General features: G+C 33.8%; 1 protein-coding gene across 1 annotated transcript; it reads right to left on the reverse strand.

Moving 5' to 3' along the window:
- Positions 1–4,469: 4,469 nt before the first annotated feature.
- On the reverse strand, positions 4,470–13,479 carry LOC128558472 (tumor necrosis factor ligand superfamily member 15-like). The gene is made up of 3 exons (XM_053547872.1): positions 13,293–13,479; positions 8,751–8,916; positions 4,470–7,725 (listed from the first exon to the last, which is right to left on the reverse strand). The coding sequence occupies exons 1-3, from the start codon at positions 13,476–13,478 to the stop codon at positions 7,280–7,282; spliced, it is 798 nt and encodes a 265-aa protein (XP_053403847.1). The 5' UTR covers position 13,479; the 3' UTR covers positions 4,470–7,279.
- Between the last annotated feature and the right edge of the window lie 3,889 nt (positions 13,480–17,368).

A 17,368-nucleotide genomic window follows, 5' to 3' on the forward strand; every position in this document is an offset into this window, starting at 1 on the left:
TGTGTTAGTTCTTTGAGGTCCTTACTAGTATTTCGGTTGGCTTCGAAATAACTTTCAGACGTGTGAGCGAATTGATGTTAATTCTGGGGGTGTCATTGTTAGTTCTGGGCGAGTCAGTACTAGTTCTATGGGCATCAGTGTTAGTTCTGGAAGCAACGGGGTCAGTTAAGGAGTAGGATGTCTGGTGTAGTTCTGTTAGAGTATAGGATGCTGGATCGAATAAAACCAAATGTTGTTCTTAAAATGCATTCTAGGTTCGCTTCAATTGTGTCCTACAAAATGTAAAAGATTTGCACCGAAGTGGCACTATTCCCATAGAAGTTCGTCTATATCTCTTTGTCATGTTTACGTTGAAGACACATATATACAGATCAGCTCAAGCGGAAAACCCACTTTCCGTTTTTCCTCGAAGGAAAAATCTTGCATAGCGAGGAATTCCTCCGAGTACTGCCTAATTCTGACTCGGAGTACCGACTGTTATAGTTTTATTACTTTAGCAGAATTTCGTCGAGTCACTCCGAGAAAATACTTGACGGAACTCCGAGTCGAAATTATACAGGTAACACTATAATGATTTCCGGTATTTCATTGCCACTCCGCGCGACTCCGAGTATGTAATAAACAATAAATCGGTAATTTCGAGTGCCGCGAGATGATTTGACGAAACTTCGAGGCAGTATTTCCTTACTTGGACGGATTGTTTTTGTATAATTAGCTTGTTCTTTTAATTGAATGTATGAAACTGTTGTGAATTTGTATATTGAAATGGTTTCTGACCATGCGAATTAGATTAAGAAGTATATTTGTGTATAAAAAACTAAATTATTAATCATACGAAATTAAACAAACTTTCAAATCACCGCCGTTAAAGTCAAGTCATTTGTTAAATTTTGATATTTAAATAATTTCTGACATTGCAAATTAAATTTAGGAAAAAAGTCGTGTAATTATTTATGCACTAAATTAAGAATAATTTATAAATAGATAAACGTTAAAATAACACCCGCTAAAAGGTAATTGTTTAGTATGATATTCAAAATAAATGCAAATTAGATGTAGAAGTAAATTTATGTAGAATGGACTAAATTATTAATCATATATAATTTAACAAAGTTCCAAATGAGCGCCGTTAAAGGGAACTGCTTTGTTAAATTTTGATATAGAAATAATTTCTGACTTTGCGAATTTAATTTAGAAATAAAGTCATGAAAAATGCACTAAATTATGAATAATTTATAACTAGATAAACCTTTAGAATACGCCCGCTAGAAAAGTAAAATGTTAAGTATTAAGAATTATATAAAACAAAACACAATTTCAAATAACTGCCGTTACAAAATAGTTATTTGTTAAATATTATATTGAAATAGTTTCTGACAGTGCAAATTAGATTTAGAAATAAATTGATGTAAAATGCACTAAATTAGAAACTGTATAAGACTAGATAAACGTTAAGATAATGACCATGAAAATGGTCTTTATTTTATTCATTTGGAAGGAATTATAAATAGGATAAAAATACTACTGCCGTATCCACTCAAAAAGTGATGAAATATCATTAGTAAACAGAAAAATTTGGGGTTTTTTTGGTTTATTTAAAGTACGATAAAAAATACTTCAGTAATATTTTTATTTACAAATTCTGTGTTATTTCGCTTATCACAATTTGAAATCTGTCCTCGAAGTTACTCGAAGGCCCATTTAAATTTGTATAGGTAATTAATTATTCGTCTCGGAGTCACATGAATGAATTCCGTCAAGTGACTCGAAAACAAAAGAAACCAATACAAGTGTGTATTCCGCTAATTGGATTTCATCTCGAGTCACTTCGAGGATTTCCTTCGAGTGACTTCGCATAAATCCTCGGAGTCAGATAGCGAAATTCCTTGACAGAAAATGGCTGACTCGAAGAAACTTCGAGTCGGAGCCTTGGTACTCGTTTTGGCCATCCTCCGAGGATCGAGTAGAATGGGTTTTCCGCGTGAGCTGATCTGTATGTAATATGTCTAAGCCACTTGCTTGGTTCTTGACTTACGACAGACGAAATTGTCTCAATCCTGATGACACTCAAACGACGGACTTAGATTGTCAAGAGGTAACAGATCTGATTGAAAAATACATACGATAAACTTATAAGGATCAGTCTGCTTTCTAGCTTGGCTTTCTATGTTCGCTATTTATTTAGTTTAGTGTTTTCTATGCTTGCAATATTTACAAAAAAATGAATATAGCTGTAGATATGTAGGGTTTAGGAAACACACGCAATACGTGGCAAATATTTATGTAAAATTCATTTGCTGACACCCTGTACGTATTTTTTTCATTTTTAAACACTTTGCCCCCTGTGACCAAGTACCATTTTTGCAGCATATGTATATAATAATTATTTACAAAGGCACGTGAAATATTTTATATTTTATTGCGTCACTGGGGGGGGGGAGATGTTTAAAACGTAGAAATTATTTATGTTCAAATTTTAATAGAAAAGAGAATGATAAATGTCTACAAAGTCTTCTTTTTTGTTCATAAACTTGTAAAATGAAGTCGCATTTATCGTTACCATGCAATTTCAGAAGTCTAGCCCTATGTCACTTTTCCTTAATTGGATAGGCAATCTGAATAGGAAAATGCCCGAGGTCCTTTAAATTTCTTAGGTTATTCTACGTAAAAAAAGAAGTCTCGGCTTATTATGCTACTGATTACTGTTACAAAGACTGAAAGATCAGTGATGTACATATACTGGCATACCACCGACCAGTTACAAAAAAAAACTCATTTACATAGTATCATTGGGACTATACAGCAATAACTGGTTCTCAGCCTGCCATTGCAGTTGCCATTGCTCGCACAGAAAGCAAGGTAAAATTGCCTCAATGGAATCGGAAAGCTTTGGTCCTTTTCTTTGTTTTTAAACAAATTTCCTATCGTTATACCGGCCCGCCAAGACGGGTCGGAATAAAATTCAAGTCACACAAACGAATTCTTCTTTCAAACCCATAGCGGCGAAGGACAAGTGATTGGAAAACAGCGACATCAATCTCTCAGACAAGGAGACCCCTTCACCTGATCAAAGTGAAATATTTTATATGATAGGGATCTACTCCGCATGTCCAATTATCCCACGAAGAACATTCTGGTCTAGTGGTTATCAAGTTATGGTTTTCATCGTCTGGTCCCTTTGACTGAATGACTCAAGAATCAATAGGTTTCATCTGCTCGGCATGTCTAACCATCTTACTAGGAAGTTTCAACATTCTAGGTCAAATGGTTCTTAAGTTATTGATCGGAAATGGTTTTCCATGTTCAGGCTCCTGTGACCCTGAACTTTTTCTCGACTGACCTTCAAAAGGATAGGGTCGTCCACTTTGTAAGTCCTATCATCCTATGAAGTTTGAAGGTTCAGGGTCAAATGGTTCTAAAATTTTTGATCGGAAACGGTTTTCCATGTTCACGCCCCTCTGACCTTGGCCATTGATCATGTAACCCAAAAATCAACAGGAGTCATTAGTATACATGTTTCAACATTCTGAGTCAAGTCAAGTCATTTTAAGGCTACCGATCGGAAAGAGTTTTCCATGTCAAGTGGTTCTCAAGTTATTGATCGGAAATGGTTTTCCATGTTCAGATCCCTGTGACCTTGACCTTTGCTTGAGTGACCCCCAAAAACGATAGGGGTCGTCTACTTATTAGTCATATTATCCTATGAAGTCTAAAGGTTCTAGGTCAAATGGTTCTCCATAAATTGATCGGAAATCGCCTTTAACAGAAAGACCCCATAATCTATAGTGGTCATCTATTCCTGCATGTCCAAACATCTTATAAAGTTTCAATATTCTAGGTCAGATGGTTCTGAAGTTATTGATCGGCAATGGATTTTCACTGTGTCCTTGACCTTTAACAGGGTGACCCCATTATCGATAGGATTCCATCTACACTGCATGTCCAATTTAAGTTTCAACAAAACAATTGGGGTCATCTACTCTATAAGCCCTACCACCCTATAAAATGTGAAGGTTCTAGGTCAAACGATTTTTCAATTATTGATCGGAAATGAAGTGTGACGGACGGACGAACATGGAAAAAAACAATTATATCTCCACCAGTGGGGGGGAGACATAATAATGCCTTTCTTATGTAAACAGGAAATATTCAAAAATAAGAGAATAAGTCTCATATCTACTGGGTTTTTTTTTCAAGCATTCATACAACATTTGTAATGTGGTTCTGGTGTTTCTCCCATAACAAACCAATTCATAGCATCTAACACGTCTAAATCGTATTTCATACAGTAAAAAATAATATGTTTTGCTTCCAGGGGTTCCTTTATTGAGTTTTGGATCACCACTCGCATTCTCAAGATTTTTACGGAATATGTACCCTTACATATTTGTGTGAGATGTGTGTTCATTGGTTTTTACTCTATGTTTAATAGTTAAGTCCAGTGGAAGAATACAAATTGAAGACAGTGATGTTGTTTCTAAAGTTTATTTTCATTAAATTCAGATGATAAATAAGTCCACAAATTAGTGACTGGCAATTCCAGTACATCAACAAAATGGTTTCTTTAAAACAAACACTGGTGATTCCAGTTTTGCAATGATACAGTAATTGTTATTCAAGTATTAATTAACAACCATAAAATTACCCCAAATCTTAAAATAATGATTGATGAATCCAATCTTAAAAACAAAATATTAAATTTAGTGTTAGACGGCAGATCCGGTAAAAACATATATTTATAGCCTTTTATGGGAAAGGTTTAAAAACATTTACCAAAAATGAAATAATAAAAGTGTAAACTTAGGAAAGAATAATGGATAAATAGAATTTGATAATTAATCAGCAAACAGAAGTCAAAAACACTTAGAGTGATGAACAAAATCACTTACCTCTGCTTCAGACATTCGACAAACGAAACTAGCAATACCTGCTAAAAGCTATTTTTCTGGTGTTAATCTTTGATTAATGTTTATACCGTGTATTTATTTTTAACTAAAACTTTCTGGAAAACAAACTTGTGATTTATAAAAAAAAAAGAATTAAAACTTTAAAGAAAACATAAAACGACAAAAATATTTTTTTCATTTAAAAAAAGGTACAACAAGATAACTGGTTATTCAATACTGCATAAAAACTTAACCAAGGTTTTTGCATCAAATAAGTGTTATTCGTTAGTACCATATCCGTTGTCTCGAGATTCTACTCGTCCTGTGGTTTTTGGCAGAAGCATTATACATTAGCACCTATTTAAATTTTGTACAAGTTCTGCCCTTGCAAATTATTAGAAACATGTGAAATATTAGATATATTTCAAAGAAAATACTAATATAGCACATTCTATAAAATATGTTATAACCAATAAAAATAAGTGAAAATATCATTATTTAAACAAACTAGTATTATTTGACAAGGTCAAAAGGTTAAAAATCTTCTACGTCACCAAATGTGAAAAATCTGAATCATATTCGAATAGCCGCCGTTGTCCTTGGGCGGCATGTAATAAATACAAATTTTCTCTTCTCGTTCATTTTGTGCACATCTGAACTCTGGGACGACAATCCAAGATAAGTTAGATAATACATAAAAGTGTGTTACCGGCTGTTATCATCATGCGCGGGGGAATCTCTGGGAACGTAATTTTGGGTAGCAAACGAGCAAACGTTCCCTGAGATTCCCCCAAGCATGATGATACTCGCCGGTAACACACGCGTATGTATTGTCTAACTGATTTATTGCATGATTAAAAACAGTAAATCAAACACATTTCTAAATATCTTAAATTTAAGATATTTAAAAATATTTCCCCTCTTGAGCCTCCCTAAGAAACATTTCATTATAAACCTTCAACTGCCGTATATAAAAGCGAGAAGATGGAGCTGGGCAGGTTTCTGTATAATTTATGCATGCTTCACATAAGGGATCTCTTTTTCAAAATTTTAAATTAACTACTGAAAAAAAGTTATAAAAGTGCATAATTACACATTGAAACGTTCTTTATCAACTGTTGTAATTCTTTTTTAAAACAAAAAGTTGTGAAATAGAGTTTCAAAAATGATTTAAACTAACTGCTTAATATTTGAATTTACCGGGAGGCGCTAACGAGGTTATGAACCCTTGAGAAAATAGAGAATGTAAACAATTCCAACCTGGCTAATTTTATCAACAAACGTTTCGTGTATCGATGGAATTAACACCTAGCTTTGCCGGAAACGTAATTTGAATTTTTAAACTGAATAGAATATCATAATAATTTTGGCAGTTATATTTTTATGTAATTTAAAAAATCAAGTTTTAAATCAAGATGTAGAGAACTAAACTACAGACATACAGTGATCAATTATTTCAAATAGCTTATCATTTCAATGCCTTATCACAGCAAACACTTGCTTATTTGTGTGTATTATTCTACATCCGAGAAAGAGAAAAACTGAGCGATATCTGTGTGCAACGGAATTTAGAGCACGGCTAACCGTGGCGATACCAGAATTTAGAAATCACAAAATTTCAAACTTTAGGAAAATTCCGCAGTCATGCAATAAATAAAAGGCATTGATTGTTTTCATTCTTTATGCTCATTGAAATATTTTGTTAGATATTATACTAGACTTCATTTAACTGAGAAGCAATGAACCGGACGTATAATATATAATTATTGTCATTGTTCAGCTAGTGATATTTGGATAGGAAAAAACATAGATGTGTTTACAGTACTCGTGGAGGTTTTCGACAGAGAATAGTGTATAAAATGCATTAAAGGTTGTTGGTACAGTGGATCTCCTCTAGCTCTAAGCCATAAGGAAATGTTAGAAATTTTATTCCATTTAGTGACTGACTTATATATGTATATTGTTTAACTAATAAACTATATAATCATTATCTCTCTAGATATTTTAAAGACCTGTCGAAATATGTATAGGTTTATAATCTCCCTTATCGTAATGAAACGATATAAATTTTAGAGGGTTTTTTCTTAAGGTAAAGTGTAACGCTTTATAAAAATCTTCAAAGGTTTATATATTCTTTATCATATTCACAAAGTGTTTAAATCTATACATTTCCGACAATGTCAATTAAATCTCTAAAGAGATAAAATAAAATTGTTTATAGTTCTAAATAACATGCTACAAATTATATAGGTCGGTCGCTACAGGGAAAAGTATCATCCCCATCAAGGCTAACACCTTACTGCATTTTATATAGAATTTCAATTTCTCGTAGCTCGCATTCGCTTTGTGTAAAGGGTATTTCTTGTTTTATTGACGAAGAAACTATATCGGAATTAAATCAAATTAACACCAAAATAATTTTGTTTTGTGAATTTTAGATATGTTATATTGCTGACTTTTACAGAAAGCTCATCACCAGCTTTGAGATCTGCCAGTGGCGAGATGTAGCTAATGTAAGAATTGAAATAGTTGTTACTTGATACCGTATGTGGCTGCATACTTGAAATTAGCTCTGTCTCCTCCACGTCAAATATATTGAATTTAAAGATGCTATGTTTAATTAAGTTACTGGTTTTTTCTTTCGCATAAGGTTTGCCAGTAGATGGGTCTAACAGCACAAATAAATCGACATAAGAATATACGAAATATGTGCCGTCTAGTGGTACAACCAAACGGCCATTTCTGTATCGTATGCCATGTCTTAAAAACGCTGTGGTCTCAAACGAGCCCCTACCATAATGCCATTCTCTTATTGGAACCATGTCGGTATTGACATCATCTAGAAAATAAAACACGTTGTATATTTTCTTCAGGTTTTTTCTATGTGCAGCAATTCTATCAAAAATATCACAAAGGAAAGCAAAAGCTCTTCCATGTGCCATACTTCAACAAATAGTATTATATTTGTTTGATGTTAACAATGTAATGATTGAACTAAACCTGCATTGTGGCATGTGTGGCTCTGTGGCAAACTTTTGCTGACTTTCCAGTTTTAAAGGGCAAACTGATGTTTTGATGATAAAAGCTGGCACATTTCACACTGATAACGTCCGTTTCAAAGTACCATAAAGCTAGGAAAAATAATCTTTTTTAAATATTACAAAAACAACATTGATCAAGAAAAAATAATGGAAACAATGACAAAGATCCTATAGACATGAATATAATATTATAGAGGATATTTGCTTGTTTCAGTGAAATATCGAAATATATTTCACCCGGTGAACACCATTATGCAATATTTTTACGAATGGTGCAGGTACAAGCAAAAATGTAAATTATTGTGATCACAAGTAAAATATATTTGATGTTACTCTAAAACAAACAAATTGTCTTAATTTCATAATGCCATGACGCCACGCTATGTAATGTATGTAGAAAAACTGTCAAATAGTTTTTAACGTTTCCAGATTTCTTTAAGAGTTTATTACGATGGAACGTATATCTTTATGATCCTGAAAGTATTTGAAACATCTACGAAAGTATATTTTGCAAGGAATTTCAAATTATTCATAATTCATATTCTTTCGCATACCAGTGTAGTTCCGTACCAGTGAAAAATAAAAATGATATTTTTACTGTTTTGAAACAGTGAAAATACCAATATTATTTCATTGATAATGTTCATTATTTCACTGAAAAGTATTAAATAAAAACGTTTTTATTAATTTAAGTTGTAGAACAAGTTTCACAATCGATTTAAATAAATTACTATAAACGTAACAGAAATAGCCTTATTCAAAGAACGAAGTGTAGAAATATGAAATATATATAATAATATGAAAGTCGTTTATCACTTGTTACCTTTTCTTATGTCAGGCTGCTCTTTTCCAGTGAGTCTAGCGGCTGGCTTCATTTCCCAGAATGCTTTGTCTTCTGTGCTCCAGAATCGATCTCTGTTTTTATCCAGATACTCTTGTTTTCGTTTATCATCGTGTTCTTTGATTTCATCATATTTCTTTTCAATTTGCTGGAAAAAAATGTAAATAACATTTATCGCATACCTATCAAAAGCAATACAATTGTAACCCAGGTAAGTAGCTTATCCGTACTACTAGGTTGACAACCAAGATCAAATTCATAGAAAACGAAAAAATAACTTTCAGTCTGGAAGATGACGTCCACATGCATCATCAGTAGATGCACTGTGTGGAACTATTGAGGTCTCATCTCCACTAGCAGAAGGTCATCGATGATTATGATACTGAAAATATGCGACTAAAAACGAAAGTACTTTTTCAAAAACATTCATATACAACCATCGCTTTACGAAATTTTATTCGATTTTATTCACTAAAATCTTCAAACATATTTATATTTACTAATATCATAACGTATATAAACAAACATTTTTGGAAATGTCTTCTTATTCCATCAACAGATGTTACAAAACGAGCACAGACATTTTAACTACAAAAAGGTATATGCTATTAAAAAAAAATTGTTTAACTCATCAACGTGTTTTAAGCAAAGGATGACTCCTAAATCCTTAAGTTTTATTACATTGCGAATAAGAATTCAAAGAGTGTTAAGCAAATTTGGATAACATATATGATATTTATGTCATTTACGTACTAAATACTCATGTAAAACGTACGTCAGCCGTTGAATTGCACTGACGAGGCAGAGGAAATGTTACATTTACTTACATTAACTTACTCTCTCTAAAACACATTGAATTGCACTGATGAGGTTCGAACCAACTTTGTAGACATATTTGATCATTTTTGACAGCTGTTGACAAATTGGATATAGTTAAAACCAGAGCTACACATAAAACTACAGCAACAACAGTAAATTTTAATTTAGTGTCCATTAGTTTGAGTTAAATCTGGTTATAACATTCTTTTGATTTTTTCTAATCGCAAGCAGAAAGTTTTAAATGCCACTCGGATTTAAAATAGGAATGTCCAGATATTGTATATTACTGACATTGTAGAACAAATCATGTTAACACGAGGGTCATTTCACAATTTCGGCTATCAAATTAGGTAATAGTGGGTAAATATGTCAAATATTGACTAAGCGACACTATTTATTTCAATGGCCTGTTCGTATACTACAAAACAACACTATAAGTTAATTTTGTAATTCATGCATAACAACGTAACATTTATAAATGGAATTAAACACCTCAATAACATATGAAACGATTTTGTTTTCCCAGAGTTTGAACAATAACATAAGCTCGTAAGTGTTTAAATATCACTCTTATAACAAATTTAGTCAAATGCGTTTCCTTTAACAGAACTTAATGTAAACACAGCGATTGAATTAAACATATTGATCCATAATTTGAAGCGCGAGAACGTTTGCTATTTCGTCTCTTGAGTACATTTATAATAAAAACTGAAATGCGAATTAACCGAGCCTTCTTACTTTTATTATTCTTCTTACTTATTTATAAATCAAGTTCACGTTCATGTATGATTTTAAAACGTTTCTTGTTTCATCGGAAACGGTATAATTTATGTTATGTCAAATAATGCGTTCCTTCGTCAGTTGCAATGGTATCATAAAGAAATTAAAAATAACAGACTGACGAGCAAAATGATCACATTATATATGATTAAGACGATAATTCAATTATGCTATTCAATCTTGATTATTTTTGATTAAGTTTTTTATAGGGTCATATGATAGAAATTCAAACAAACAAAAAAAAGGCGACCCGGTACGTAATTATCAATAATCCCAAATATTCATGTTTTGAAAATCAAAAGTGGATAAAATGGATTATCAGCTGATATATTTTCAATATCCTTTCCGCGCCTGTAACATAATACAAGAGGTCACAGAGTGCTCAAGGTCAAATTCCATTTCCGTACACAACAATGTGCATATGGTCCAAATTCGAAAGCTGTAGCTTGAGAAATGTGAAAGTAGGTCACAAGGTCAATGTCAAGGTCAAAGTTTGTTTCGGTACACAATCCTATGCGTGTGGTCCAAATTTGAAGCCTGTCGCTACAGAAATGTGAAAGTAGGTCACTAGGTCATTCTTAAGGTCAAAGTTCATTTCTATACACAAAACTACGCAAGTGGTCCAAATTTGAAGGCTGTAGCTTGAGAAATGTAAAAGTAGGTCACTAGGTCAAAATCAAGGTCAAATTCTATTTCGGAATACAAAACTATGCATGTGGTCCAAATTTGAAGCCTGTACCTTCAAAAATGTGAAAGTAGGTCACTAGGTCAATGTAAAGGTCAAAGTTCATTTCGGTACATAAAATTATGCATGTGGTCCAAATTTGAAGGGTATAGCTTGAGAAATGTTAAAGTAGGTCACTAGGTCAAAATCAAGGTCAAATTTTATTTTGGAATACAAAACTATGCATGTGGTCCAAATTCGAAGCCTGTACCTTAAAATTGTGAAAGTAGGTCACTAGGTCAATGTAAAGGTCAAAGTTCATTTCGGTATACAAAACTATGCAAGTGGTCCAAATTTGAAGGCTGTAGCTTGAGAAATGTAACAGTAGGTCACTAGGTCAAAGACAAGGTCAAATTTTATTTCGGAATACAAAACTATGCATGTGGTCCAAATTTGAAGCCTGTACCTTCAAAAATGTGAAAGTAGGTCACTAGGTCAACGTGAAAGTCAAAGTTTTTTTCGGTACACAAACCTTTGCATGTGGTCCAAATGTGAAGGCTGTAGCTTGAGAAATGTGAAAGTAGGTCACTAGGTCAAAATCAATGTCAAATTTCATTTTGAAACACGGAACTATGCATATGGTCCAAATTTGACGCCTGTATCTTCAAAAATGTGAAAGTAGGTCACTAGGTCAAAATCACGGTCTAAGTTTTTTCCAGTGCACAAAACTATGCATGTGGTCCAAATTTGAAGGCTGTAGCTACAGAAATGTGAAAGTAGGTCACTAGGTCAAAATCAAGGTCAACTAATGTCAAGGTTCATCTTGCCACTCAAAATATACATGTGGTCCAAATTTGAAGGCTGTAGCTACAGAAATGTGAAAGAAGGTCACTAGGTCAAAATTAAGGTCAACTCATGTCAAGGTTCATCTTGCCACTCAAACATATACATGTGGTCCAAATTTGAATGTTGTAGTTATTGACAAGAACATTTTAAAAGCTTTTCCCTATATAAGTCTATATGAACCATGTGACCCCCGTGGCGGGGCCATTTTTGACCCTAGGGGGAAAATTTGAACAAACTTGGTAGAGAACCACTAGATGATGCTACATTACAAGTATCAAAGCCTTAGGCTTTGTGGTTTGGACAAGAAGATTTTCAAAGTTTTTCCTTATATAAGTCTATGTAAACCATATGACCCCCAGGGCGGGGCCATATTTGACTCTAGGGGTATAATTTGAACAATCTTAGTAGAAGACTACTAGATAATGTCACATACAAAATATCAAAGCCCTAGGCCCTGTGGTTTTGGACAAGAGGTTATTCAAAGTTTTTCCCTATATAAGTCTATATAAACCATGTGACCCCCAGGGCGGGGCCATATTTGACCCCAGAGAAATAATTTGAATCATCTTGGTAGAAGACCACTAGATGATGCTTCAAACTAAATATCAAAGCCCTAGGCTCTGTGGTTTTGGACAAGAAGGTTTTCAAAGTTTTTCCCTATATAAATCTATGTAAAATATAGAAATAAACAAAGGGCCATAACTCACTCAAAAATTGTTGAACAAGTCTGATTTTCAGGGGGACACAACTAGGGTACCAACACATCATTCTGACAAAGTTTGGTCAAAATCCCCCAGTACTTTCTGAGAAGATGCGATAACGAGAAATTGTTAACGGACGGACGGACGGACGGACGGATGGAATGACGGACGGACGGACGGACCACGGACGCAGAGTGATTTTAATAGCCCACCATCTGATGATGGTGGGCTAAAAACGTATTAGCGTCTGATGGCCGTTTCACGCTTCCGTAAAATCAACAATTGTTACATATTAAAAATTCATTTTGAAACATTTCTAAAACACCTAGATCTGCAGCTCTCAAATACGGAAATATCTAACTTTCGAGACATATACTGACCCTTTTAGACAGCATCAAAAAGGACCTTTTGAACGATTTGACGAAGTTCCAAAAATCTTCATATATCCTTACTCCGTCACGGAAAATAGAAAAGAAGTCCACGCGCATACATTTGGATGGGGTGACCCCTGCGCGAGACCCCTGACTATCGACTAATGCAAATGCGACTTTCTTATACCTGGCGAGATTGTATAAAAATGTGCCCGTCGTCCTAAGGATATGAGGTACATGAAGTACAACTTTGGATTTTGGACGAGGCAATATGTCCTGTTCAGGTAAAAATGATTGTCTTTTACATACTACAATGTACATATTTAAATAACTAAACACTTACTTGGTCTAAATATTCATGGAGCACATCAGGCGTTTGGCCACACTGAAGTGACCCATCTTTGGTTGGAAGACATATTTGATCATGTCTGATTGTTGGTAAATCGGGCATAGTCCACACCAGAGCTAAAACTGCAGCGAGGCATACAACAACACTACAAAGTACAGACATAACTGTAAATTTTAACATACTATCCATGTTTATGAGCAATGTATCGAAACAGTGTTCAAATTATGTCGTTATTCGTTATATATATAGGTTGTCTATAAATAGCAGCATTATGTCATGTTCTAAATTAAGACGGGCTATACTATTAATATGACAATAGGGAGGGCAGTATGATTTTTTTCATGCGAACACACTGCAGATTTGCCAATTTGTCAATTATCATAATTCACTTCTCAACAGTACTATATTGGTCGTAGGGATTGTCTGACAAATACGTGTTTTCAAAAGAACAACACTAACTCAGCATACCGTATTGAGTGATTTACCAATGCAAGGGTATTTGGTTTGGTCCTCTTTCTTTTGTCGCTATAAATAGATCCAAAAAAAACGGATTATTTAGAGTTTTTTTTCATTCTATATCTAACGCAACGTAATATCGAAACTAGGATTATTTAGGGTATTCAGTACAACGTATTGTTTCCTATCCTCAATGTCTTAAGGCTCGGGGAGAGTTAAGTCTTAAACAGGTAGACATACTATATCATTATTTCTGCCTACCGCCTGTGGATATTATATTAATTTTTATAACTTGTTTATGGTAATTTTGTCCATAGTTAACGACGTCATTGTATGGCGTGATAATATGCACGAGTGCTTTTTTTAAGGTGTTGTCATGTAGTGACGCAGATTCCCATACCATTAAGCTTCCGCAGTGTTATGTAAGGCTATGTTATATTAAATCTTACTTTTAGTAACTAGACAATGCTTGTTATTAAATTGTGTACTACCTGTTGTCGTTAATATCTTATCACAACGAAGAGACACAAGTAGAAAATTGGTAAGACGGTAATTTGTTTCTTCGTGTGTCTTAATTACTTGATTTCGCAAAGCTTAGATAACACGGTCATTGTTGGTTCAAAATGTTTTGTATACTTTACATGTCTATCTAGGTTTAATGTTCATGATGACAGTTGAAAGCTACTAGTCTGTAGTTTGTAGATTGTAACTTTGATTAAAATGTTTGTGTCTGGTAACTAGTTCAAAAAAGATTATAATTCGTTGGATTATGGAAATCATGCAAACTATCCCTTGTTTTCTGAAGATACGACTCGTAGCACTTTTTAGCTGTATGCCAATATCAAAACCAATACATAGGTTATTAGAACAAATAGTCGCTGGTTGTCCCTGTGTCTGGCATATATATATATATTTTATAATTCCAATCTTTGGCATATACTTAAGACGATTCAAGGTGTTATTTAAGAAATAATAAGTTCCCAGTCGTAGTTTATCGTAGAATAACACGTATTATGAGTTCTTATGCGTAAGAATATATCACGAAGGCCGTAGGCCTAAGTGATATATTGTTCCCCATAAGAACGAAAAACTCGGGTTATTCTACGATAAATCACACTTGGGAACTTGTTGTTTCGATTCTAACACGACATACTAGTATCAACAGTGTTAGAAAAACTTACGATCGTTCTACGCATCTGGATCGGGTGACGTCACTGCATGTGCATGGGTTATCGCAAAATAATCGTTGACTGATGTTCTTCTATATGTATATAGGTTATTTGCTGGTCGTGTTAGAATTGGCAATAAAACTCTGAAACCAGGTTATAATCTTCAGGTATCGACAGTGCGGAATACTCTCGTGTTTACAATGTTCGGGAGGCCCGGATGAAAAATGCCAGCACCAACGCGAAACTTAAGAAATGAATTAAAGTTGCACATGAACTTCTTTCAAGATGCTTCTTTGGATTGGCGCAAAAATTCAGATCAAGTGATACTGAAGCAAATAAAGTAGGTCCTTAAAAACCCTGTCAAATAAAGTATATTTCTTATCGAATGATGAACGGACAGATAGGGCCGATTCCCAATATGCATTCTAATATGAAAAACAATATGTTTAATTTCATTACAACACGGTAATACTGAAGTCACATTGATGTTTCATTTCATTACAACACAGTAATACTGAAGTCACATTGCATACTATTTGGCGCCATACAAGAGCCGAGAAAGGTTGCTACCATATTTGATATACTTTTTACTTAAAAGTCATTTCGGAATCAACGTAATGTAGTTTATATTATTTTTCTTGACATTCCACTACGATATGAAATCCAAAATTCAACCGACTAGTATTTCTTATTTTTATATTTTTTATGTTTTGCTTTTTTTCAGTATGACATACTAAATGATAAAATGTTTTTGTGATTATTTTATGCATTTTGGTAGAATGCTGTACTAAACTATGTTTTTAGTAGCGCTATTTAACCTTGGTTATTTCAAAAAACGATCACCGGCACATATTGCTTTTATCTTAGAGGTCCATTGTTGTACTCTACAGAAATGTATAGAATACTACCTGTTCGAAATAGTAGTGAAAAATACATTTAAGGTCCATTTATCAGTATTCTATTAAGGAAAGGTATCAAAGATATCCTTCTAACCAAATAATGTGTAATAGTAACATAAGTATTATACCATATATGGAAATTAGTTCACGGGAATCCTGATACGGACTGCATGATTCATGCATGATTCATGCAAAAGGAAATAAATGGTAATGGATACAGAACAGCAAGCAAGTATTTCCTTTTAGTTTTAAAAATGATTACATCATATATTAGATATTGTGTTACCAAGTACAATTTGTAGTTGTATGGGAATTTTTTTCCTACTATTTTTCTTTTCCGTGAGGTAGACCTAGCTCGTTTGTCACGCAATTTTCCGTTTCGGTCACACTCATATAGTTTTTATCATTATTATTATTATTTGGTCGGATCTCTATGAGAAACTTCCAGGGACGGACCGATTTCTAATGTTGGCAAAACTTGTGGTCCAACTCTTTTGTATTATCGCACATTTGCAAAGTTACTGAATATTTCTTAATGTACAGTAGTATTATATATATCTTGATGTAATGATAGTTTGCTGTTGTATATATATTTTCATATGTATCTGTATATTATTGTCTTGATGTACATTTACCATAATGTCTTGTGTGATGGCCATGGTGAGCGCCTTCCTTGGCCGTGTGGTTAAGGTCGCTTGGCTTTGGATCACTTGTCCGTCACCGATATGGGTTTGAGCATTGGATCACTTGTCCGCCACCGATGTGGGTTTGGTTTGAGCATTGCTCGGGATGTTGAATTATACATGTTCGGAAGCCTTTCATTCGGTTTACGGAAGGTCGGTGATTCTACCCAGGTGCCCGGTCGCGATACAAGTAGCTCCTGAGGTTTTCATCCACCATTAAAAACTGAAAAGGCGCCATATTATCTATAAATGTGTCAGTGGTACTTGAAACATAACAACAAACAAACAATTTCGTGTGGATGAACTAACCCGCGCTTTTTTCATTTCTGTTAATTTAAATCATTTCAGTTTTCACATAAAGAACATATTGTTTTACTCAGAATGGGACGTTGGGGTGTTATTAAACAGATTGTATGCTAATTACTTTCATCTATGAAAAGTTCAAGAACTAACTGAAGTTTTTGAATGAACATTTTTTACTACAAATAATTGGCATCATTTTTACTGCATAAAAGGGAGCTTTTCTTTTCTTAAAAAACAGTTTTAACAAACCGGGATTTTTATTCCAAAAAAGTCCGTTCCTATAGAATGTGAAGAGTACCATAAACAGTATATACATGCATTTATTCTAGTTAAAACAGACAATTCTCAAGATTAACTTTTGTTTCAAGATATTGCAAATATCTTGCATCAATCTTTCAATTCTTTCGTCATTGTTTCAGTTTTTACGAAAGGCCTTTTAACACATGATTTTTCCCTGCATACAGATATTTATATAAGTTTATTGGAATAATATCATAAAAGAAATTCATTAGAAATTAGGGGGTGCTTTCCGGATTTGTATTTGTTTGCTTTCCAAACAG

The sequence above is a fragment of the Mercenaria mercenaria genome, chromosome 7 (assembly GCF_021730395.1).
Source record: "Mercenaria mercenaria strain notata chromosome 7, MADL_Memer_1, whole genome shotgun sequence".
NCBI lineage: Eukaryota > Metazoa > Mollusca > Bivalvia > Venerida > Veneridae > Mercenaria > Mercenaria mercenaria.